The following is a 26,623-nucleotide window of genomic DNA, read 5'->3' as shown; positions in this document are numbered from 1 at the left end:
TACTTTTGTCATGCCAGCCAGCCAAGTACCACCAGGAACACAACAGTGGTCAAAGTCGGCAGCAGGGGCGAGGGGTCATGAAGAAGCAGCAGTAGCCACTCGTGTTAACCAGGAGAGGTGGCCATTGGGTTGCCCACTGTCACTGTTTATTTCTCTATTCGGACAGGATAAGGCAGTGGCCTAGTTTTCGTCTTGTTCCAGCACAGATAGAGCGAGCCATTGATGGTGACATTCTATGAAATTGCAGGCCAGCGACCAGCCGACAGCTGTCAGGGCTGCGGTTTTCTCTCTCAATCTGGTGAGGTACTACATATGGAAAATGGGAGACAACTAGCTCCAGCGCTCATTCAAATTACTGAAGAATTAAACTGGATTTGCAATTGTCATCCTCCCTTTAAAAACTGATTTGCTGTTGTTTCTATGTTAGCAGAGCACTTTGATGTCCACCCATGGCTGTAGCTTTTGGAACAGATGAGTTTCAGAGGGAAGTCAAATTCATCGTGGAGATAATAGGGGTGAGGAGGGGGTGTACTACGGGCTCAGTAGAGAAGACGCGAATTAATTCAGTTAAAAAATATCTATGGTATCAAGGTGATATTCCTCCAGATATCTCAGTGACTCCCAATTGCTAACCAAATGAAATCTAAATTCCTCTGTGTGGCACACAAGGCCCTCTCCAAGCTGACTCCAACCTTTAAAAATTTTCATTTTCATCTTTCGCCACTTCATTTTATGCGTCTTAGGATCGAAGTGCACGGGATGACTCACTAGAGTTCATCTTCCTTCAAAACACATGTTGAACATCTATTACTTGCAGGGCTTCCCTGGTGGCGCAGTGGTTGAGAGTCCGCCTGCCGATGCAGGGGACGTGGGTTTGTGCCCCGGTCCGGGAAGATCCCACATGCCGTGGAGCGGCTGGGCCTGTGAGCCATGGCCGCTGAGCCTGTGCGTCCGGAGCCTGTGCTCCGCAACGGGAGAGGCCACAGCAGTGAGAGGCCCGTGTACCACACACACACACACACACACAAAATCTACCCAGCTCCTACCTAGGGGCGGGCACTGGATTAGGCACTGGGTGTACAAATAAGAGTAACTCACAATATCTAAATTCAAGCGGCTCACAGTATAGTGGGGCAGCTGAACTCTAAGAGACACACTGCTTCTGCACGTCCTAAATGCTGTCATGCAGCCCATGGAGAGGCTGTGGGGGCGGAAGCAGGGAGTCGAATGTGACTCAGCCCCTGCTCCCAACTTAGATGCTAACTACAAGGGCCGTCCTTGCCACTGAGCCTTCCTTCTAGGCACAAGCCTCTCCCCAAGTCCTGTCTTCCAGCACAGCCCATGTACTGGATTAACTGACCTGGCACGGGTAGCTTTCGGGAGCCTCTGACACACACTGCAGGGCCGCCAGCCACCGCCAAGAAAGTGTCCTTGGGAAGGAGACGTGAGTGGCAGAGGGATTCCCAAAGGTCATTTAAAGAGCCCTGAGTATTTGTTAAACCTGCTTCAGCAAATCTCTAGAGACATGTGAAACCTGGGGTGTATGACTTTAAAGTAGCCAAAGCCAGGGCCGTTGGGGTCAGAGGGACAGAGCTCAGAGCCCCTGTGCCGTGCCCCTGGCAGACTGAGCTGCCCTCTCTCATGTTCCCATAGCATCCCATGTGTACCGTGCACACAGGCTCATAGGCGTCTCCCACATTTCCAGCTCCTTGGGAGTAGGGACCTAATCTCTCCCCTCTTTGGATGCCCATCACCTGTCACGGGTCTAATGCGTGGCGGGTGCCTGCCAGGGCTGAATGGTGCAGTGGTTTTGTGCCCAGGTTCTGGAGTCAGACGCTTGGGGTCAAACCCTGCCCCTGTCCCTGTAATAGCTGCGTGACCTTGAGCAACCTCTCTGCTTCTTCATCCATAAAATGAGGAACCCAGCTTGCAGAGTTTTTCCAAAGAGATCCTGCGTGCCAAACCTTGTGCACTGCCTGGTGCCCGGCAGACACTCAGCAAATGCTAGCTACTGTTATTAACAAGACACGATTGTGGGATTGATTCGGGCCATATCAGAGAAAGTGGGCTTTGCCTTCTGCCCTCACCTGGGGTGAGGCACTGAGCAGGCGAGGGCCTTGGGAGCTGAGATGAACACCCCTGGCTGATGCAGCCTGAAATCATCTCTAAGCAAATCGAAAGTCAGGTAGGAGAACGCTCTGGCAGCAGGTTAAAGTCAGCGTTAAAAATAAACTGTAATTCATAGCGCTGTCCTACTTACGGGCAGAATTGCCACCGCCAACGACCACTGCCTCACGGGTGAAACAACACTGGCACCCAGTGGATGCCTGGCTGAAAAGGTTTCCAGGTTCCTCTATGGGAACCTGCCAGTGGGAAATGACCAGCCATCACTCATTCGTTCATAGGTGAATGAATGTTCAGCTGACTGTGGGATTGCTCTTGTCCTTGCTTAATACTTGCTTCTCTTGTGTGCTTATGACTTGCTGCTGGGAGCTTTTCTACGAGTCAATCCCACGAGGCAGGTATTATTATTCCTGTTTTGTAGATGAGGAGGGCTTAGAGAGGTTAAATAGCTTGCCCCAGGTCCCACAGCAACTGGGCTTAGTTTCAAACACAGACCGGCTGACTTGAAGCCTGCTCTCTTAGCCATCATGTTCTAGAGCTGCGCTATCCAATACGGTAGCCACTAGCCACGTGAGGCTATTTGAATTTAAACCGAGTAACACGGGCTAAAATTTAACCTTCAGTTCCTCAGCTGCACTAGCCACATGTCAGGTACTCAATGGCCACACGTGCCTTGCGGCTACCATGTTGGAGAGTGTAGGTCAGGACACGTTATCATCTCACGAAGTTCTGTCGGAACCCAGAAGTGGGAGTCTTATCTCCCGAGTCTCAGTTTAGGTTTCCAATTTTCTTACTTAAAAACTTGGGTTTCCAAACCCTTTCGCTTGCCCTTTCTCCACGGCACAAACAAGTGGAAAGGGAAGCCACTTTTAAATTTAGAGATGTTTGGAATCTCCATGTACATCTGTGCTCACTGGCAACCAACGCCAGTTTCTTGGAGGCAACATGAGCTCATCTTCTTTATAAATTTTCATCCACAAACAATTACTTGGCTGTCTTGGTGAGTAAGCAGTGTTGGTTGCTGTCTTTCTTCCTATTTCAATATTTATTTAAAATATGTGATTTAAATTCTATTATGGTAGGGAAGGGTCAATTTGAAAGACATGTTCTTTATAAGTGACTGATTATACTTAATAGTTTACTGTCCTTTAATAGAATGTAATGTTAAAAAAAAACCACTCAGAATGCTAACATCTGTTTTAAATTTGCTTTTGCTAACACTCTTATGAAATAATCTTTTATAAAGTGGTGGATGAAGAAAAAACTAAGATTGGGGGACACTAGGGAATAGTAGGTATTAATAATAATAATTGCTATCATTTGTTGTGCAGTGGTTATCTCATGAGTTCCTCGTAATAATTCTAAAGGAGGCGATATTATTTCTATTTTTACAGATGAAGAGGCACAGAGTATGCTTAGTAAACTTAAGGTTCCCACGATTTACAGCAGCCCTGGGGCTGAAACCCAGTCTCAGTCTAAAGCTGGAGCTCTAATCACCTCTACACGACGCCTCCCAATTACATGTTTCTTGGTCAGGACAAGAGGGCTGGAGCAAGTTACATCATTCATTCACTCACTCATTTGTTTATTCATCCAGCCAAGAGTGTAGTGTGTGTCTACCACGCAGGCAGCGCTGTGGAAGGTACTGGAGATAAAGAGGTACGACAACACCTGCTTTCAAGGATCCCAGGTCTTTGCTATTGCAGATGAAACTTATTACAGAGTGAGCTAACTTGGGGGGGCTGGGATGTCTGTGTATTTTTCTTGCCCAAAATATTTGAATCAATGCAGCGTCTACCAAATATGATTTTTCTATAAAAGCCAAACTGAGGTGGTGTTGGACAGAGGCCACTTGACTTGTCCTTTTTGGGAGACTATGAATGTGGCAGACACTGACCCTACTACGCCCACATTCTCTAGGCCTTCCTTACCAAGCCCATGCATCCAGCTGCCTTCCAGTAGCCTGTGAACACTTCCTAGGAAGCCTGCTCTGCCTGGGTGCCCACTGGGGGTTGGAAATGCCAGGGAATGAACAACTCCCCTCTAACGACCGCATGGATTAGTTTCCTATTGCTGCTATTACAAATTACCACAAACCTAGCATCTTAAAACAACACACATCTATCGTCTTACAGTTCCGGAGGTCAGAAATCCAAAGTAATTGCTCTAAAATCAAGGTGTTGGTGGTTGTGTTCCTTTCTTGAGAGGAGCATCCCTCTCCCTGCCTTTCCCAGCTTCTAGAGGCTGCCCACATTGCCTGGCTCGTGAGCCGCTTCCGCCTACAAAGCCAGCAAGGGCTGGTGGAGTCCTTCTCACGTCTCGTCACTCTGACACCGCATCTTCTGCCTCTGCCTTCCTCGTCCACATTTAAGGACCTTTGTCATTACGCTGGGTCCACTCAGATGATCCAGGATAGTCTCTTTATGGTAAGGTCAGACGATTAGCAACCATAATACCATCTGCTACCTTCATTCTCCCTTGCCACGGAAGGCAACATATTCCCAGGTCCATGGGATTAGAATGTGGACATTCTGGGGAGTGGTCATTATTCTGCCTACGACACCATGGCTCCCTCCCCCCTCAGGTAAAGTAACTCCAAGGTGAGTGTTCTACACGGACTCCGGAGTTCCCCAGGGGATTAAGCTCTGGTCATCCACACTGGCCTCTGTCTTGACAACACACCCCTTTATTTCCTCTGTGTCACTTTCTCAGTGTTTCCCTGGGTCACCTCTCAAATATGCGACTTGTACTAGAATGCTTGCAGAATGCTTCCGGGTCAACTTCTGGGGAGAACCAGAAATAAGAGAGTAGACAAACCCATGTCAGGAACAAAGCCATAATCTGCAAAGTGGGACAATTTTGATCACCTCTGATCACCCTCAGGTATTTATCTGTGAACTTCCCAAAGAAGGACAGATTAGATGTGCTGGGATATAGAGGTCCCTGACGAGAAGGTCCGTGCTGAGACCATGGTCTGGAAAGACCTCATGGAGAAGCTGGGCAGGCAAGGAACTGGTGGATGTTGGATCCTGGAGCCTGCAGAGAGGGAACCTATGCCCCAGAGTTTGCCAGGAAGCATTCCTGGTGAGTAGCTGCCTGCAAGCACTGAAAACCACAGACACACTGTCTCTCCTTATCAGATTTCTTGTCAACTCTCTGTTTTGCCTGTGTAGACTTGGTTATAGAGAACTGTTCTGTGTTTTTCCCCCAAGGAACTTTATTTCTGGGGTCTTGAGCTGTATAAGCCATGTCTGACTTTCAACCTTCACAAATGCATTCGATGACACAAAAGCGAGACATACTTGCTGAACAGCTGGGTCCAAATACGTTGTCATCAGTGCACGTTTCACAGGCTGTCCCGCCAAATCCTTCCTGCAGGACACCCCAGGGAGAGGATGTTAGACCCAAGCGATCTGCGCTGCCCACAAAGCCCTTGGATTTCTCACTGACTTGTCTGGTCAGCGTTTGTTTCTCAAGTGTTATCTTCCCTCTGTGCCTGTCCTGAAACTCCTTCTTTCCCTTTCTTCCTTCATTGCTCTTTTTGTGTTATAATTTGTACATCCAGCCCTGCATCTGTTATTACTAAGAGTCTGGAGCTCTTCAGAAGAAAGCTGCTTTGTCAGTCCAAAGATACAGAGAACAAGTACTGACGGCTAAACCATAACTCCACCCAAGGGGGAAATGAAAACGCTTTCAGTTCTGCATTTCTGAAGACACTTGAGCTCAATCCTTTTCAGAAGGATTTCTTTGTATTTCCATTGTCTAAGGCTTGAAGCTTGCAAAAGTCCCTTTCGTGGGACAGCAAAGAAATGCCTCAATGGGCAGGCGCAGTGCTCAAGCATGGGTGCGGAGGACAGCTCCGAAGACTCGTCTGTTAATAACGGTGGTTTTTAACAGTAACAATGACAAATTTCTGTAGCCCTGCATGGTTTCACAAAGTATCTTCATATACATGATCTCATCTCACTTTTTCAACAAGTCTAATCGCGTAGGTATTATTATTAGACTCATTTTACAGGTGAATACACCTAAGGCTTAAACTCATTTTACAGATGGATACACTCAAAGGTCCCCCAGCCTCTAACATGTCATTTTGTTGTACACTGCATGTTTTTTTTTAAATTTTTTAACTAATATCGCTACTTCTTAGAGTCTCCACCCAGTGTGTGTTTACAGAGGGACCCCACAGGTAAGGAGAAAGCAGAGTCAGGGAGGAGAAGAACAAGGTTTTGAACTCACTTGGCAGGAGCAGCTTCCGTTTCCTTCCATGCCGTCAGCACAACTGCCCCGGCCACTGCAGGGTGCCCTCGCTCCTCCCGGGCACTCTGGGGAATCAAAGGGCAGATTCATTGGTTTGTGACTGCACAGAACATGCTGCAAGGATGCATCAAGCATCTACTACATGCCGGGTAGTGTGCTAGTTGCCAGGGATAAGAAATAACTGAAGACCTTGCCTGCTTCATCTAGGGTTACATAGGGGAGGCAAGTGAATCACAGAGTAGTCAGGTGCTGTACTAGGACGCATCAGATTGGCTGCCATTTCTTGAGCATTCCCTGTACACTTTACAATCATCTAATTAAATCATCCCCTTTACAACCCTCAGGGGTTCCTACTGGTGCTAGTTAGCAGACAAGGAGACTGAAGTTCAGAGAGGTCACATAACTCGCCCAAAGTCTCACGCTTTGTAAGTCGCAAAGCCAGGGATTTAGCTCAGCCCTTAGTATGACTCTAAAGCCAGGCCAATTAGTCAGTGTGCTAGACAGGGAATTGAGGGAGCCCAGGGAAGGGAGCTACTGATACTGCCTTGGGGAGTCAAGGAGACATCCCTGAGGAGGAGTCATTTAAGCTGGGGTTTTGAAGGCTCAGTAGGAGTTGGCCATGCTTAAAAGAGAAGAGCATTTCAGAAAGAGGGAACAGCAAGTACAAAGTCTTAGAGTTGTAAAAGGGCATGACCTGTTCTGGGAATGCTATAAAGTTTGGCAGGTTTGGAACTTGGGAGTTGGGGGGAGGGTATGGGGAAATGGTAGTCGATGAGGAATAATAGATTGGCTGGGGCCAATTAATGAAGTACTTTGTGTGGCAAGCAAAGGAATTTGGTTTTTACTCAGAAGCTAATTCCAAAAAAACATCAGTTTGCACGTTTGGGCTGTGCTAGACCTGAATCAGAGTGTTTATAGACATTTATTAGAGGATTTCACAGTCATTCACTAAACATTCAGGGAATACCTACCACGTGCCAGGCATTATATTACACACTGGGGTGGAGGGACATTTAGCTAGAAAGTCAGATAGTAAATGTCCAAAATTAAATACAAGATTTAAAGTAATGGTAAGAGACAGAAGTTTAAGGTACTGCTGTGATGAGGATGAACAAAAGGTTTTTTTTTTTTTTTTCTTTCTACACTTGCTGTTGTTCTACACTTTGAGTGCTGAGTTGACATGGGTTTAATGCTGGTTTGGTTGAGTTCTGATTGTTAAAATGAGGGATCTGGACTAGCAAACACCAAGCAGAAATGGTGCAATGCTCATGAATTTTGTCTGTGTGAACGAGACAGGATCAAATGGTATCCCAAATTAAAGTTAGCAAGGCAAATGCTTTCCAAAAAGTAGCTAATGATATGGAGTTCTAGATAATAATAAAGGGTTCAAAGCAATACCCTGAAGTTAAGCCCCATTTTTAGCCCCATTTTCTAGATGAGGCAACTAAGGCACAGTGTAGTAGAGTGACTCGGCCAAAGTCAGCCAGCTGGTAAGCTTAATGAGAGACTCGCTTACCAGAAGCACCCAACCTTCCTGCCCTCCCTCCCCTTCTACCACCACGGACAAAGACCTTTGTCCAAAGCTCTCCTGTGCCATGAACTTACTGTCATACATCTCCCGAGACATGCAGAATCTGAGTCAACCACAGGGCTAGATCACACCGTTTGAGCCTGTGGTCCTTCTTTCCACAACGGTGGCAGAGCCAGGCTTCCAACCCTGGTAGATACTCCAGAGTCGACTACATTGTTCATCGCTGTTCATCCTCACCCAGCACCGCTCCAGCCCAGAATCACAGCACAGATGCAGACGCGGTTATGAAGTGAGTAAAGGAGAAGACACGCTGAGGTGTAGCTCCCGTTTATAAATCACTTAGAAAGCGAGTACGTGGTTTGGGCTGTTCTCACCAGCTATTGGGCAGTGACTACACAAGATGAAATGCTGTCAGGAAAAAACCCAGATTTTTCAATCTGAGTGTTCTGGGTTTGAATCCCAGCACAACTCTTTGCTAGCTGTACCTCTTTGGGAAAGTCGATGCCTGGCTCTGAGATTTGGTTCAAGCATGTTCCTGGCAGGTTGTGGTAGGGACTGGAAATATTAGGCGCCCAAGAAATGGTGGTAGTTAGTACTTAGAGTGGATACTCTCCATCCTCTCCAGTTTCTGTTCTTTCAGCCTGGCCTTGTAGCAGATAACAACACTCAGGAAAAAAATGATCGGGCACCTGTTTGAATCAGGACCATGGAAGGTCCTGGGTATAGAGGGTGAGCACACAAACCTGGTCCCTGTTTCCACGGTCCTGCCAGTCCAGTGTGGAAAGAGTCAAGGATTAACAGACAATCAGATAAGTACTGGTTTACAAACTAGGAGAGAGGTTGTCCAGGGAAGAGACCTAGAGCTCTGATCACTCTACTGGAGGGCACCAACACTGACCTCAAACCACTAATCCTGCATGGCCTGGGTCCCTGAGATTTGGTTTCAACAGAGGGCAACAGCTGGATCACTAAGGAAGGGCCTGGTTAAAGAGTGTGGTCTTTAGCTTTAAAAAGGCATCAGTAGGGAGGGTGGGAGAGAGGGAGACGCAAGAGGGAGGAGATATGGGGACATACGTATATGTATAACTGATTCACTTTGTTATAAAGCAGAAACTAACACACCATTGTAAAGCAATTATACTTCAATAAAGATGTTTAAAAAAAAAATAAGGCATCAGGAGGCGAGGATGAAGAGGGCCTAATCAAGCAGGTGCCAGGTCCACCTTTGAAGTTCATCTGAAAACCAACTGAACCACTTGAATTCATGATACTGAGCAAGGGGTGCTAAGAGAGGGTTTCCATAGACAATGGGCTATCAAACAGTTCTTCTCCCATTGCCTGGTGCTATGGGACCCTTCTTGGGATAAGATGGTACTTTGGGAACCAGGCCCAGCTCTGGGCAGAGCCAGGACAGAGGTGACAGCTCTGCCACTGTTGCTCTCTCTTGACCCCCGTGCCTCTCCCTAGGGCTAGGTGTTCAAGGTGCTCTCTGGAAGACCCCCAGCTTGCCTTCAGGGCTGGCTCAGAAGAGCACAGGGCCTCCGCCACCCCGAGACGCAGTCATCAGTGCCACCTTGCAGAAATGCTCTCCCAGGCCTTCTCACTTTTGTAGGCAATGATGCCTGAACCCCAGGCTCCCCCCAACACATTCCATCCAATAGTCTCCTCCAGGCCTTGAGCCAGCTCCCCTCCCTTCCCTTCTGTCCAGCCCAAGCAGACCACCATGTGCTGCCTCCCAGTGCCCTCCCCTCCACACTCTGCCTGTGCCTGTCCGCCCTCAAAGTGGTTCTCCCTGACCCCGTCTCTGAGGCAGATTCAACTTTTCCATCCTCTGGGTGTCCCTTCTACTCGGCTCATCCCTTGTTACCACATACAGAGCAGAAAATGGGGGCAGAGTCATCCACTGTGGATATAACTAGATTCTAGGCTACAGGCTGATTGCAGAGCAATTGGGGAGTTTCCCCTCATCCCAGCCCCCAAGACTGTGACATTGTATCCAGGAAGTCTGGGCTTCCTTTTTTCCTTAGGGGATGGTTAGCAATCCTTTCTTTTTAAAAATGTAGGCAAGTGTTCCTCTAAGTGTGATTGTGATGGAGTGGTTACAAAGGCAGATTCCGAAGACCCTCCTCTCTCCAGGAGCAGTAGCTGTGAAAGTGCACCTCTCAGGGCATAATTTCCCTGAAATCCACCACCCTCTTCATGAAGCCACACTTTCCACTTCCAGCCAGTGACTGAGCACAGCAGGGACACCAGGGCAGGCCCATTCTCACAAGACAGAGGACCCCTTCTGTTGAGTGACTGTGGCTGATGGAGGACTCCCCATCAGCTTTACCAAGTTTTCTTAGAACTACATGTAGTCTAAGACTCTTCCATCCAGCCTTTCTTGGTTCTCTCTCTTACAAGGGTTAGCGCTCCATCCTTGACTGATGGCTCTCCCCACTTCTCCTGGCTTCTTTCTCATCTTCCCTTGCAGGAGCTCCTTTTAATTAATCTCACGCATCTCTAGCCCTACCTCGGCACGTGCTTTGAGAGGATGTAGGCTAACACACCAGGGCGTAGAGAGGCTTTGTGCAAATTGGAAAAAGCCTTCCCTACCCCAACTGCCCTTGTGGATATATTCCCACAGACACTAGACTTGGCAAGCAGATGAAACTAAAATCAAGACGTGGCCCTACCTGAGGGTGGACCAGGCCCACACCAGAGTGCGTGGCTTGGTGAGCCAAGCATGGGCTGGATTTCAGTCTAGACTCGCCCTGTTGGCCAATAATAACCTGTTGCCACTTTATGCAAAGGCTGGCACCTCACACCCACTGAATGAGGATCTCTGGGTGTAAGACCCAGGAATATGCATTTTAACAGGCTTGACAGTAATTCTACTGCACAGCGTTGTTTGAGAACTGCCGGCTATGCTGTAGGAATTAATGTGAATGGTCCCCGACAGGGAGGCTGTGAAGGTGCTGCTTAGGCTGCTGGGAGGTGATGAGCTGACGGGCCTTTGCATGGGGATGGTTGTGTGGTGCCTGGGCTGGGCACCAGGCAGGGCCCTTGGTGCTTCAGCAAGGTTCTGCTGTGAATGAGCTTACTGAGGACGGAGTGCCTGGACACTCAAGTGGACCAAGACTTACTTCAGAGGAAAGTGCAGCACCGAGTAGCTGGTGGAAGGCCAGCGTCCTGCCCTCATGGAGCTTACATTCTAGGTTTCAATGAACACTGGGGACACGAGATCAAAAAGATATACTCTGTGACTTCAGGAAGATTACAGTCTAATTCCTTCATTTAGAATTATTTTTCATCAGGAAATAGCAGGAATGAGGGAGGGGACATCACTACAAATCTTAGAGACATGAAAAGGATAATAAGCGGATATTACGAACAACTTTATGCCAATAAACTTGATGAAGTAGATGAGGTGAATAAATTTATTGTTCCAAACTACCAAAGATCATTCAAGAGAAAATTGATAATCTGAATATCCTTGTATTTATTTAAGAAATTGAATTTGAAGTTAAAATCCTCCCCACAAAGAAAACTTCATGCCAGATGGCTTCACTGGTGAATACTACCTCACACTTAAGAAAGAAATTATATCAATTATATAAAAACTAGGAAACTGAAGAAGAGAGAACACTTCCCAGCTCCTTCTATATGGAGAGCATTTTTACTCTGATTCTAAAACCTGACAAATACATTATAAGAGAAGAAAACTACAGACCAACATTCCTAAGAAGCATAGATGTAAAATTCTTTAAAAATCTAAAACAACAATTAAAAATCAAAAAATTCTAAAACAAAATTTTGCCCACTGAATCCAACAACATACAAAACAGATAATACATCATGGTCAGTGCAAAAAGGTACGAAAAAAGACTCAAGATGGATACAGATTGGAAAGGAAGAAATAAAAACTGTCTTGATTCTCAGACATGATTTTCTACACAGAAAATTCAAAAGAATCTCCAAAAATTCATTAGAACTAATACATGAATTTATAAGTTCTCAGGATACAAGGTCAGCATACAAAAATCAATTACATTTCTATAAACTAACAGGGAACAGCTGGTGACTGGAATAAAAATATATAATTAAACATAATACCAAAGCCATGAAGAGCTTAGGTGGGAATATTACAACAATTGTGCAAAACCTGTAAGCTGAAATCTAGCAAACACTGACAAAAAATAAAAGAAGTCCTAAATGAATGGGGATATACTGTGGTTATAGATGAAAAGAGTCAATATTTTATGTGGTCCCTAAACTGGTCTATAGATTCACTGTAATTCCAGTTAAAATCCTAGCAGAATTTTGTGGGTAGAAATTGATAAACTGATGCTAAACTTTATATGGAAAAGTAAAAGAATTAGAGTAACCAAGATAATTTTGAAAATGACCAGGTTGGAAGACTGATACTACTTAATTTCAAGACTTACTGTAAAGCTATAGTAATCAAGACAGTGTGGTAAGGTGAAGGGATAGACATATAGATCAATGGAACAGAATAGAGAGTCCAGAAAGAGACCCCACGCATTGATGGTCAGTTGATTGTCTACAATGGTCCAAAGGCAATTCAATGGAGAGAGCAGAGCTTTTTCAAGAAATGATGCTGGAATTACTGGATATCTATATGTAAAGAAATGAACCTTGATTCAGACCACGAGTCACATATTACAGTTAACTTAAAATGGATGGTAGACCGAAACGTAATGCCTAAAACTGTAAAGCTTCTAGAAGAAAATATAGAAGAAAGGCTTTGTGACATTAGATTAGGCAAAGATTTCTAGATGTGATACAAAAAGCAACGTCTAGAAAAGAAAAATGGAAATATTTGACCTCACTAAAATTAAGAATGTTTTGCTCTTCAAAAGGCACTCTTTAGAGAGTGAAAAGACAAGCCACAGACTTTGAGAAAATATTTACAAATCACACATCAAATAAAGGACTTGAATCTCAAATACTTAAAGAACTCTCAAAACTCAGTTGTAAGAAAACAACCTGAATGATGTATGAATAGCAAATAAGCACATGAGCCATGCAAATTAAAATGAGCTGCAATAAAATGCTACCATACACCTATCAGAATGGGTGAAATTAAAAAATAAATCTGATTATACCAAGTACTACCAAGGATACCGAACAACTGGAACTTTCATACGTTGTTGGTAGGAATGAAAAAATGATGCACACACTTTGGAAAACATCTTGGCAGTTCTTATAAACTTAAAGTACATTCACTATACAATCCAAGACTCTCACTTCTAAGTATTTACTCAAGTGAAATGAAAACGTATGTTCACATTAAAACCTGTACATGAACGTCCATAGCAGCTTTATTCTTGCACCAAATTGGAAACCCAAATGTCTTTCAGTTGGTGAATAGATAAACTGGGTAGAACCACATAATGGTGGACCATGAAACACTGTAAAGGAACGATCTGCTGATACATGTACCAACATGGAGAATCTCAGATGCATTATGCTATGGGAGAGAAGCCAGATTCACAAAGGTCCGTACTGTAGGAGTCTGATTACAGGACACAAAGGCATAATGATAGGCACAGAAAACAGATGAGTATTTGCCAGGGGTGGGGAGTTGGGGGAGGACTTGACCACAAAGGGAATTTTGGGGGATGACCTAACTGTTCTCTATCTTAATTGTGGTGCTTGTTACACAACTGTTTAGGGTTGTCAAAGCTCATATAACTGTCCACCAAAAAGCGTGAATTTCATTGTATGTAAATTATGACTTAAGAATAAATGAAAAAAATCCATTAGCAGATTATGTGCTTCAATGATAGATTTGGAAAAGGTGGTCAATGTCCCTATAAATAATTAAACTTTACTTCTATGTAGACCTCAGGGGTGTCCATTTCCGTAGATTATACTCACTGGAAAGGAAAACACACTAGGACACTAGAACCAGAAACGGCTGGTTTTAAACACGGGGTAAGTTATACAATTTCCTACCTTCAATCTCTAAATCTTTTCATTTGAATACTTTAGTGTGGTTGTAAGAAAATCAATGTACTAGAAGTATTTCTTCAGGTCCAAATAACCATTTAGCAAACCACTGGGCCAGATGTTGGTCTCAGAAAGACCAGTATGACTTGTTTTTCCTTTCTGTCCTGTCCTTGTTTGTTATTATTATTGTTATTGTTAGCAATCTAGACCCTGGGTGGAATGCCAAGAACATTATACTTATTATCTCAGTATATTTAATCTCCACAACTGTGAACTATTAATCTTCGCCCTGTGAAGTGGTTATTTTCACCATTTTACGTATGAGGACACTGCGGCATAGATAGGTCACGCAGGGCCATTGGGCTCAGAGATAACGATTCCCATTCAGCCCTGTCTGACTTTAAAGGCTTGTAATTGTGCTTCTCTGTATGGATAATTATTTTATATAATTATAACTATATATAATTATATATAAATTATACATTTATATATATAATTATTTTAAATGGCTTAAGTGTTTTACAAGCCATTCGTTTAATTAATGAATTCAACATTCATTAAGTGCCTAGAATCATCTTCAAAGCTGGCAACGTCTTCTCTGTTTATTCACAAGAAAGTGAAGGTTTAGCTGGGACGGAAAGGGGCCTGCCTGCCTCTCGCTGTGGGCAGGCAGGGGCTGATGAGGCAGCCTCTGGGCTTCGGGCTTATTTCTCAAGAGGTGCCCCAATGCCTCCTTCTCTGAAATGAGCAGCCTGCCCCGTTCAGGGCCAATTGGGTGTCTGCCGGTTGTGAATTTGCTGTCTCCTGGGGCCTTCCTCAGCCTTAACATCACATATGCTGCAGGGGATGGGAGGCTTTCTCTGCGGCGTGTACCTCATTCTGGCCAGGCCTCTCTGCCAGTGGCTTGTGAATCAGCAGGCTAAAGGGCAAAGTGAATGCTTACTGCTATGGACTGAATATCTATGCCCCCCAAATCCGTATGCTAATGCCCTGACATCCAGTGTGATGACATTTGGAGGGGAGGCCTTTGGGACGTCATTAGGTTTAAACGAGATCATGAGGGTGGGGACCCCGTGATGGGACTAGAGCTCTTATGAGAAAAAGAGGGAGCAGAGCTCTCTCTCTGCCACTTGAGGACATAGAGAGAAGGTAACTGTCGACAAGCCAGGAGGAGGGCCCGCAACAGGAACTGGACCTGCTGGCACCTTGATCTTGGACTTCCCAGTCCTCAGAACTATGAGAAATACATGTCTGTTGTTATGGTATTCTGTTATAGCAGCTCGAGCGGACTAAGCCCCTACTGTCCCCACGTTCCTGAAGGGGTAGACCTTTGCTTTGACCTGAGGCATCAGGGTGACCCACGGGGTCCACGGAAAGGCAGACAATGGTGCAAAGAAAATTAATAAACCCAAGGGACCATAAGCTACATAAAAAATGAGATGCACAGAAATGTCCTTACCAAACTGAGCAGGGAGATAGTTATCAGCTCAACAACAGACGGAGAGGATTTGTTGAGCATTTACTATTTCTAAGCAGTTTGCATGCATGGTCTCCTTCTGACAACAACCGTACGGGAAGCTACCATTCCCGTCCTCCTCCCCAGGTTATAGATAAGGAAACTGAGGCTCAGAGAGGAGAGGAACTTTCCCAAGATCACAGGGTTGGTGATGGTTGGAACTACCATTGTGATCAGGCCTGACTCAAGGTTCTGAGTCCTTAACACTAAGCCAGGCTACATAAGATCAGTACCTTAGAATAAAAAACCAATCCAAGACACACCTCCTGAAGTCAAGAGGCCAGCCAGTGATCTGAGAACCACAAAAGACAGAAACGGTAAGTGGCATATTCTGAATGCCTACCATCTGCCAGGTGCATCCTATGTTCTTTACACGTACGAGTTCACTCAATCCTCAGCACCACCTTTGGAGGTAGTCGTATCAGCATCACCATCTCCATTTGACACGTGAGAAAACCGAGACTGAAAGATTGGTTTACCAGATAAAATATAGGATGCCAGTGAAATTTCAATTGCAGATAAACAATGAATAAATGTTTAGAATAAGCATGTCCCCAATACTGTAGGCATATTTGTTGCTTATCTGCAATTGATTTAACTGGGTATCCTTCATTGTTATTTGCTAAATCTGGCAACTGGGCAGGGAGGGGAAGTAACTTGCAAGGTCCCAGAAGGAGAATGTGGTAAAGCTGAGAGTGGAAGCCGGGCAATCTGACTTCAGGGTCTACAATCTTACAGTAAAACCACACTGCCCCTCAGGGCTAGACTGGAACTAGGGGGAACTCGGGTGTCATGGAATCAACTCCATGCAGTGACAGGCACCCAGCTAATGGAAGCAAGTTTGCCAGGAGCAGGCTTATGGCGGGAGGGCTGCCTTCCCAGCAGTTGACTTGGCCACACACCCAGGTGTTTGGGTAAGGAGACAGGGACAGGTTGGAGCTGGGGCTCTGCAGTGAGACGGCCCTTGTTTCCTACCCTGCTCTGCACTTATTAGCTGGCTCTCGTTGGGCGAGCTGCAAACCCCCTCGAAGTCCCAGAGTCCTCACCTGGACTCTCAAGTGTGACTGTGTCTCCTCATCTGCTTTTGTGTCCCTCTCCCTCATCAGTCTGTGAGCTCCTTGGGGTTACGGACTGGGCTTGTCATATAGGTGATTATGTGCAGCAAGCAGTAGGGGCTCAAGAAATGCTCGACCTTTATGAGTTGGCCAAGCCTGGAAGGAACTTTGGAAAAAAGACAGCAGGAACGTGAGAGTATGGACAGTCCTTCATGTGTTGTCCTAAACTGAATGCGTTAACAATTTATGAAAACAGCTTGTTCGGGTTTAAAATAAAAAGTTTAAAGTAAAAGTGTACATTTCTTTCCTGCTTCTCAAATCACTTTCTATCACCTCAGGTCCCCATCAGGCAAAAAAAGATGGTAAAAACTGACATTCTCAGCAACCACACTTGAAAGAGCTCTTCCAGAATCTGTTCTAAGGGCACGTTTCTAAGGCCTGGTGGAGGGCTCAAGCGGCTGATAAGGCTGTTTTCAATAATTATCACATTTCCCTTTGGTCACTGCTACCCTGGGGGTCTCTTGCATCGTGACTTTGCTCACGCAGGAGGCTTACCCCTGACAAGCTGTCAGCAAATCATCAGCTGTTCTGTTCCTTTAAAGGCAGATAATGAACTTCCTGGCCAGGAAGAGGCCAGGGACCTCCCTGTAACTTTATCTCCCAGGAACTCCAGAAGTGGCTACTAGTGTCACCACCTTTGTTTCAAAGCCTGGTGCCCAGTGCTAGGCAGAGACTATGTCCTGGTTTTTAAACATGGTAAATATTCCATTGATAGCTCTGGGTGGAACTGTCTGCCTGGGAAACTGTTGTGAAAATAGGTTCCTCACGTGAACTCAGCATTATTTATGCCTCACAGACTGGTTTCAAATCCACGTAGTCCATTTTCTGCGACCCAGGCAGTGAACGGCAGGGAACACACAAGAGGAAAGAAAAAGAGGTCTGGAAATGCAAATAACATGATGCAAAAAAATAAATGTGCATAATTTGAGGACACTGACCTCACAGAGCATCAAGACCATTTTCCTCTGAAATAATCAGACTGCTTGGGCCACAATCAAGCTTCTGTGTGACCCTCTGCCCACATTCTTTGTCCATTACTCTGAGCTTTTGCACAGATCTGTTACCGTTCACCATGGGATAATAAAGAACTGGGATGTTCAAATTTTAAAAAAGTATTTCCTCTGAAACAGAATATTGGTTGTTCAAATGTGATTTAAGTTTCAAGCTTAAAAATATGTTTCTCTGCTAATAACACACATATGAGACTCCCATATGCAGATCTGACAAAGCTGGAGAAGTTTTAATGAGGGAAAAGCAAGTTAAACCTGAGTAGAAACACCTTCCTTACATCAGGATGACATATTTTTTCCTCAGGTGAGAATTCATGCCTTATTCCTAATTTTAGAAGATAAGTAATGTTTTTCATTGTGCTTCTCTTTGTTTTCTAAGTTTTCAGAATTGATTGTCGAGTTTTCTGGTTTTGAATAAGGTACTATTAAAATAATTTAAAAAGTAACCCAGGGCTTCCCTGGTGGCGCAGTGGTTGAGAGTCCGCCTGCCGATGCAGGGGACGCGGGTTCATTCCCCGGTCCGGGAAGATCCCACATGCCGCGGAGCGGCTGGGCCCGTGAGCCATGGCCGCTGAGCCTGGGCGTCCGGAGCCTGTGCTCCGCAACGGGAGAGGCCACAACAGTGAGAGGCCCGCGTACTGGAAAGAAAAAAAAATAAAAATAAATAACCCAGAGATGTTAAGTGTGAATGTCTTTGTCAGTGCATCAGAAAGGAAGTGGGTTCTGCCCTTGACTTGGAAAGAAGGCTATTCCAGAGCTTGTGCTTCCTCAAAAAGAAAGATGAACATACGTCAGCAGCTCCAAAATGGGCTTATCCTTGCAGAAATGTACAGCGATAGCCAAGATCTCACTTGTCATCACCACAGAGTGGGAGACGTGAAATACGTGGCAGAGTAGAGCATTGATCTCTTTCCTGAGCCAAAGGAAGGAAGTCTTTTGAGACATTTAGTATGTTTGGGAGATGAAGATAAAGGGAAGTGCCCTTTTGCCCCAATGAGAGGACAGCCTTGGTTTTCGCGTTTTGCTTCTCTGGCCTCGAGACCTATCACAAGGAAAGACCTGAACATTCAAGGAACCCTGCAGACTCCTTTGACTGTAGGGGTGAGTAGTGCACAATTTTTGCATAGCCCAGAGCGATGCATGAAACCCACTGAAGATCCTGAATCCTGTTGGCTGCGCCTATTTTTTCGAGTAACCCACTGTTTAAGAAGGGCTCAGGGAAAGGGAGTCACTTTATTCGCCTCTCATGATCAGAGGTCTGTTTTGATTGTGATTCGCTCATTCATTTATTCATAAAATGTCTACAGAGTGCCTTCTTTATGTTATAGACTCCGCTAAGTACTTTCCTCTATATTGAGGTTTTAAAATCCCTCCTAGAGTTTTGTAGAGTAGGACTTTTTACCCGCATTTGACAGCTCAGGTGACTTGGAGAAGCAGCAAGTCATTCTGTCATTCACTACGCTGGATGTGCTCACTTTCATTACTGCATCTTAGACAAAGCCTTTTCTTGTCTACGGTGTGTCTAATTAACTTAAGATCACATTAGTTTCCATGGGTTAGAAAGAGAAAAGCAAATAAAAAATTCAATTTTATTCTGATGACTATATGAACTGGATGTGACCATGACCCTATCTGATGCTAAAAAAGTTCGTGAACTCTGGGTTAATCGCTTGATTCTGATGTGACAAATGCTTTGAAACATAAAGTGCCCGTGTGCTGGGGTGAAACGGAGCAGAGTGGTTAACACAGAAGGGCCAGGGTATCCTAAACCCCAAAACCTTGACCTTTCCAGGGTAAGGAGCATAATCCAGACATTGACTGGGAAGGCTGAAGGGACCTACCAATCGAAAGAGAAACTGCAATGCTCAACATCGCTCATCATCAGGGAAATGCAAATCAAAACCACAATGAGATGTCACCTCACACCTGCCAGAACGGCTATCACCAAAAAAACACAGATAACAAATGTTGGCGAGGATGTGGTGAAAAGGAAACCTTCGTACACTGTTGGTGGGGATGTAAATTTGTGTAGCCACTGTGGAAAACTGTATGGAGGTTCCTCAAAAAAAATAAAAACAGAACTACCATATGATCCAGCAACTCCACTCCTGGATATATGTCTGGGAAAAACAAAAACACTAATTCGAAAAAGACATGCACCCCAATATTCATAGCAGCATTATTTACAATTACCAAGATATGAAAGCAATCTAAGTATCCGTCAACAGACGACTGCATAAAGAAGATGAGGTGTATATACACACACACACACACACACACACACACAATGGAATATGACTCAGCCATAAAAAAAGAATGAAATTTTGCCATTTGCAACAACATGGATGAACTTGGAGGGTATTATGCTCAGCAAAATAAGTCAGACAGAGAAAAACAAATACTGTAAGATATCACTTATATGTGGAGTCTAAAAAATACAACAAACTAGTGAATATAAGCAACCTCACAGATATAGAGAATAAACTAGTGGTTACCAGTGGGGGAAAAGAAAGGGGGGAGGGGCAATACTGGGGTAGCAGATTCAGAGGTACAAACTATTAGGTATAAAATAAGTTACAATTATTGTACAACACAGGGAACATAGCCAGTATTTTATAACTCTAAGTGGAGTGTAACCTTTAAAGATTGTGAATCACTATATTGTATACCTGTAACATATAGTATTGTACAGCAGCTATACCTCAATTTAAAAAAATGGGGGGCCTCCCGGGTGGCGCAGTAGTTAAGAATCCGCCTGCCAGTGCAGGGGACACAGGTTTGAGCCCTGGTCTGGGAAGATCCCACATGCTGCGGAGCAACTAAGCCCATGTGCCACAACTACGGAGCCTGTGCTCTAGAGCCCACGAGCCACAACTGCTGAGCCCAAGCGCCACATCTACTGAAGCTCACGCACTCTAGAGCCTGTGTTCTACAACAAGAGAAGCCACCGCGACGAGAAGCCCACACACCGCAACGAAGAGTAGCCCCCGCTCACTGCGACTAGAGAAAGCCCACGCACAGCAACGAAGACCCAACACAGCCAAAAATAATAAATAAATAAAAATAAAAAAATTTATATAAAAAATAATAAAAAAATTAAAAAATGGGAAAAAATAAAATACAAAATACAGAACAAAAGAGAAATTAGAAACATGTTGGGGACTCTACCTCTCTCTTTTTCTTTTTTTAAGACAAGTTCTGCTCCAGGCAGTGGGACAGAGTAGAAAGAGAGCAGGCTTTGGTGCCAGGAAGCCCTGAACTTGAACTTGCTTCACTTACCAGCCCGAAGGAGACAGAGATCATCTTTAAATCAGATTCCTCATAGGAAAAATGGGGATAAAAAAGTCTAACTTAAAGTTTAGCTTTAAGAATGAAATGATTATATAGGCCAACTACTTCTCTATTACCTAATGTCAGCAATGTGGAGTAAATGGATACTATTATTCATTTAATCATTAGTTAAGAAAATAGGAGGAAACATTATGCATATAATGTGGGCTCAACTATTTAGAAGCCATATGGAAAAAGAAAAACACCAAGGAAATAAGCCAAACTACTTATAGTTTTCTATGTGCGGCAGAATACAGGTCACTATTTTTTCTTTCTTTAAACCTTTCTAAACTTTACAAGCTGTGTACAATTTGCTTATGTTATTTCAATGAGAAAAACAAAGCAAAAGAGAAGTAATCTCTCCCTTTAAGTATTTAGATCCTTAAGGAGATGTTTTCATTACATCTTAGAAGATGGAAAACAAATGGTAAATTCATGATTAAAACGCCTGATTTTTACTATCACTCCTGCCCCAAAAGGGATCTCACGTAATTTGCATGTCATATCAGGGACTTAGTCACTACTTGAGTGTTAACATCTTTAATCAGGATAGAAGTTCAATTTCAGCTGACAGATGCTATGCTTGACAAGAGGAGTCTAACTATACCATTGACTCAGGTTTGGTTAGTGGTTTTTCTTACCATGGAACCTGACCATTACAGAGTTTGATATTGCATCCTAAGACAAAGTTTTAGAAGAGTTAATGATTATCTTGGTTGCTAAACAATAACTACAGTCTTTGAGGTATTGTAATCAAATATCTTCTTAAAGAAAATTGTATTGAGGTTATAATAGCCCAGCAGTCTTACTTCCTCTCTATGGTCAATAATCTTTTTTATAGAAATGGATATCCTTTCAATTGTCCCCTTTTCTGACTTGTAAAGGAATTGTCTTAAAGAGAGATCTCTAAATGGAGGAAAGCAGATATCGATATAAAAGCTGACAGGGCTAGAAAGATTTTCTACATATAGACGGAAATGGAAGTTTCTAGAAAAAGATGCTAACATTCTCTTTTATCAGGCTTCCTTCCTCTTGATTTTCTGTAAAACGAGACATTGAGAACCAAATACCATCAAAGGAAAGTGTTGTGACACTTACCCATGCAGTCTGGGCCCCAGTGGCCTGGACAGCACTGAGGCTGGAGATAGTCCTTCCTACAGATATGGCGGCATCCAGGGAGAGACAGCGAGTATGTTCTGACCTCAAAGGTGTACCTTGGAGGGTAAAGAGAGGACATTAACCCATAATTAGGGCAACACAGTGAACTCTGGGCAGCGAGATTTCCATAGATTTTTATTTAGGCCTTTATACTTGCCTGTATTTTAAAATATGTAGATTGAGCACATTTTGCTTCCTAGGTAAAATAAAGCATGATCACGATTCATCTTTAATTGTAAGAAACGTGAAAAAATCAGGGAAGGATGAAAGTAAGGGTGAGATATCTAAAATGTTAGAAGTGAGGTTAGTAGATGAAAGAAATGATGCTAGGTTCTAGGCACATACTAGAGGTGGGCTTCAGACTTGTCACTGAGTGTCCTAGCAGCCAATGCAAGAAGGGAAAGATCAAGAGTTTTGTGATGCACAGTACCTGGGGATTTAAAATAAACTGACCATTCAGGATTTGCACATGTTTTGCATATACCATAGATAGAAAATTTCTGTGAGAGGTGTTGTAATGTAGTGAGCAAAATTTGCCACGGTTTTCTTGCTATAATCGTGAGTTCCTTAGAACCGTTTTTGTACCACCAGCTGAGGAACAGTTCTGGAATAGCTAGTCTACAGAGGTTAAATGCTTGTCTACTTACAGGGATCTCTGTATGGATGACTTATTCTAGGACTTGACTTCAGTATATCTAGAGCCATGAATATCATTTCTTACTATGGGGCTGTTAAGAATAGTGTGATGGTGAGTTCAAGGTTGTGCTCCTAAACCAGTCCCTGGAATGTAGCTGATTCACCAAAGAGCTACTGGCTTTATGGGCAGTCGAGTTGGAGATAGAGTTGATGATTTCTTTGAAAGGTTGAGCATATTGGCAGGGACATCTCTTCACAAAGAAAGGGACAGGGGGAGCCCAAGAGAGAACCAAACTGTCCCCTCAAGAACAAGTCCTGGCATAGAAAACAAACCTATGGTTACCAAAGGGGAAAGTGGGAGGGGGGAGGATAAATTAGGAGTTTGGGATTAACAGATACACACTACTATATATAAAATAGATAAATAATAAGGACCTACTGTATAACACAGGGAACTGTATTCAGTATCTTGTAATAAACTATAAGGGAAAAGAATATGAAAAAGAATATATATATGTATATTTATAATTGAATCACTTTGCTGTACACCTGAAACTAACACAACATTGGAGTTCAACTACAATTTAAAAAATTTATATAAAAACACCAGTCTTGGGTTTGTTTCAGCATAGCTGAATGACAGATCAAAGTTCTCAATTCTAAAACAGACAGCCTGAATGCAATAATCTTATCTGCTGTGTGTGTGGGAAGTGGGGGGAGGGTGGGGTGGGATACACAACCAAATACGCACTTTGGCCGTGAAAATAAAAAATCAGTATAAAGAGTTCTCAGTAAAGTCCCCATATAATTTTAACCTTGAACCCCAAAGCTTTCTGATGTACTTTCTCAGGGGATCTGGTTACAAATGTATGCCCACTTTGGTAACTAAGTGGTTAACTGCTGTGTATGCTTGCTAATTCCAGGCCAGGTAATGCTGGGAAACGTCTATTAAAAATGATGACTTGCGGTTTTAGGCTATAGCACAGTCGCATTAAGCAAACGTGAATTTAAAACAGTGTGATCTCACAGTGTTAATGGTTTCATTTTATACAAAATTCTTCTAATTCTTCACCCCTGAATTAAAAACAAACTCATTGAGTACTAATTTTTCAATTAGTAGACTGAGTAAATTAAAATTTGTGTTTGCGTTTGAGCTGCATGGCTGCATCCACGAGCTGGCGGGCAGAACTGCTTGCCATCCTTTGCAAGGATTAACCTTGAATTATGAGAGCTTTGAATCATAAGAGGGCTTCAAAAATGCTACACTCACATACAATGCAAGAAAGCTGTAATTCCTTTGTCTCCCTTCTTTGGGTTCTAATTAGTATCAGGGTGCATAGCTAGTTTGTAAGATGACTATCAGACCCAAGGCTTTTAACATGTTCTGACTAGAACCTTTTCCAAAGGAAACAAACCCCAGATTTTCAAAATAAAGAAGGGCAAGATGAAGGCAGAATATTTTGGTGCAATTTTGTATGAAAACATGAATTGTAATATATTTTTTAGACTCAAGGTCATAGTTGTAAGTTACTTAAGTTTGGGTTCAATATAACCTTAGAGTAAGAGAAAATCATGGAAATGCTTCGTAGTTTTTTTTTTTTTTTTTTTTCCTGGTACGCGGGCCTCTCACTGTTGTGGCCTCTCCCGTTGCGGAGCACAGGCTCCGGACGCGCAGGCTCAGTGGCCATGGCTCACGGACCCAGCCGCTCCGCGGCATGTGGGATCCTCCTGGACCACGGCACGAACCCGTATCCCCTACATCGGCAGGCGGACTCTCAACCACTGCCCCACCAGGGAAGCCCGCTTCGTAGTTTTTGAATTGGGAGGTTTCAATTTGGATTCACAATCCTTTGAGTTCCAAGACTCCAGCACACATATTTTCTCATAATGGGTACCTGCAATCTCGGATCCCTATGGTGCCATTGGTAATCTTGGTGTAACCATCTGGGCATTTCATTCCAAAGTTGAATGAGCAGGATCGGCACTCAGTCCTAATTGTAAGGCGAGACTTCTTATCACATCTTTTTGCCTGTGAAAACATTACAAAAAAAATCAAGTCCCATTAGCAGAGCCTGGGTTGACCAATCTTCTCCATTAGCTTCATGTAAATGAAACGACAAAGGATGGCAATGAGGTTGATTGGTAATGACTGGTGGGTCTTTCCCTCTTATCTGCAAGGAGTGTTGGAATCAACAAGCAATGTCTACCACGGCTGTGGGCAAGGGAAGGTGCTGCTTATACCACCCACTTGCCATAACTGATCTCAAGTCTGGAGTCTAGCAAAGTAGAGCAATGTCGCTATTTACACATATCCAAATGCGAAACCGGAAGTATACGGCAGGGTACACTTTTCAAATGGGAAATTGTAAGCAGGTTATTCAAGATCAATTGATCACAGATCAATAGGTCTCAAGAATATTCTTTCAGCATTGATTCCATAGGAATAGTCTAGTTTGGGTGCTAAATGCTGTGAAGCATACAGTTCCTGCTCCAAAGATGTTTGCAATCTTTTGATGATAATCCAGCTAGAACGTGGGTTACGTAAGAGCAGAGATCTTTTCCTGTCTTGTTCTCTGCTGTACCTTAAGCACCTAGAGCAGCGTCTAGCACATAGTAGTGCTTAGTAAATATTTGACTTTTTTTTTAATAGATCTTTATTGGAGTTAATTGCTTCACAATACTGTGTTAGTTTCTGTTGTACAACAAAGTGAGTCAGCCATATGCATACATATGTCCCCACATCCCCTCCCTCTTGCGTCTCCCTCCCACCCTCCCTGTCCCACCCCTCTAGATCATCGCAAAGCACGGAGCTGATCTCCCTGTGCTATGCGGCTGCTTCCCACTAGCTAACTACTTTACATTCGGTAGTGTATATATGTTGATGCTACTCTCACTTCGCCCCAGTTTCCCCCTCCCACCCCGTGTCCTCAAGTCCATTCTCTATGTCTACAACTTTAATTCCTGCCCTGCAGCTAGGTTCATCAGTGCCCCCCCTTTTTTTTTTTTAGATTCCATATATATGCATTAGCATGTCGTATTTGTTTTTCTCTTTCTTACTTACTTCACCCTGTATGACAGACTCTAGGTCCACCCACCTCATTACAAATAGCTCAATTTCGTTTCTTTTTAGGGCTGAGTAATATTCCATTGTATATATGTGCCACATCTTCTTGGTCCATTCGTCTGTCAATGGACATCTGAATGAATGACTTGTGGGAAATCACAGACACACTAGAAATAATCACTTGGCAACATCAGGTGGCAGAGAATTCACTGTTAAAATGAATGACACAGATACACTTCGGCCTCGTCTTCAGGATCCCTTGTGCACGATCCTGTTGCTGATCCTTCATGGATATGATCCTCTTTCTCAAGTTTCCTTCATCTCCCCATCAAGCTTAAGAAGCAGCAGCTTTGTAGGATGAAGAGACACCGAACTTGAGGCTCAGAAGACCTAAGTTTAGAATCAACTTTTATATGTTGCTAAGCATACAGTCTTGAATGAATTCCTTACTTTTTGCCATCATCTGTAAAGGGGGGATACGAATAACCACCCTGCAGGTTACTGAGACCTGAGTGATATAACACACGCAAATCACCTAGTCCAGTATCTAGAATATCATAGGCCATAAATGCTTGTTCCTGTGACATTTCTGTTCTTACCTGTGTTTGGCTTGTTGCCTCTCCTCATCGGAGTGTTCTTTCCCCTCCCCTTGGCTATCCACACCTCAACACCCTGTGTAACACCACGTCCACAAAACCACACTCATTTCTCTTCCTTGTCTCGACTTCTCCCTATGGCTGGACAGTGGAGCACATTCTGTTGTCTTTCTCTCCACTTAAAAACCCCTTGCTGGAGAGGACCACTTCTCCTATTTGTCATCCCACAGCTTATTCCCTGGGCCCAGCATTAGGTTACGGGTGGTGGGAAAATAACTACTTCTAAGTTCATTGAAATATGTAAAGGCTGCATAAGAAGAAAGCTTAC

At 43.9% G+C, this 26,623-nt stretch overlaps 1 protein-coding gene across 1 annotated transcript in view; it reads right to left on the bottom strand.

The window, feature by feature from the left end:
• The window catches only part of STAB2 (stabilin 2), a 158,420-nt gene that overhangs the window by 129,573 nt on the left and 2,224 nt on the right, over positions 1–26,623 (bottom strand). Inside the window, exons 2-5 of the mRNA XM_027107363.1 lie at positions 24,531–24,664; positions 21,940–22,055; positions 6,364–6,449; positions 5,427–5,496 (exon numbers count right to left, since the gene is read on the bottom strand). Coding sequence (XP_026963164.1) covers positions 5,427–5,496; positions 6,364–6,449; positions 21,940–22,055; positions 24,531–24,664 — 406 coding nt within the window. The remainder of the gene's footprint in view (positions 1–5,426; positions 5,497–6,363; positions 6,450–21,939; positions 22,056–24,530; positions 24,665–26,623) is intronic.

This window comes from Aethalodelphis obliquidens, unplaced genomic scaffold (genome assembly GCF_003676395.1).
Source record: "Aethalodelphis obliquidens isolate GAN/ISIS:26980383/991018 unplaced genomic scaffold, ASM367639v1 scaffold8, whole genome shotgun sequence".
Classification (NCBI taxonomy): Eukaryota; Metazoa; Chordata; class Mammalia; order Artiodactyla; family Delphinidae; genus Aethalodelphis; species Aethalodelphis obliquidens.
This window is presented reverse-complemented; position numbering and strand designations above follow the sequence as displayed.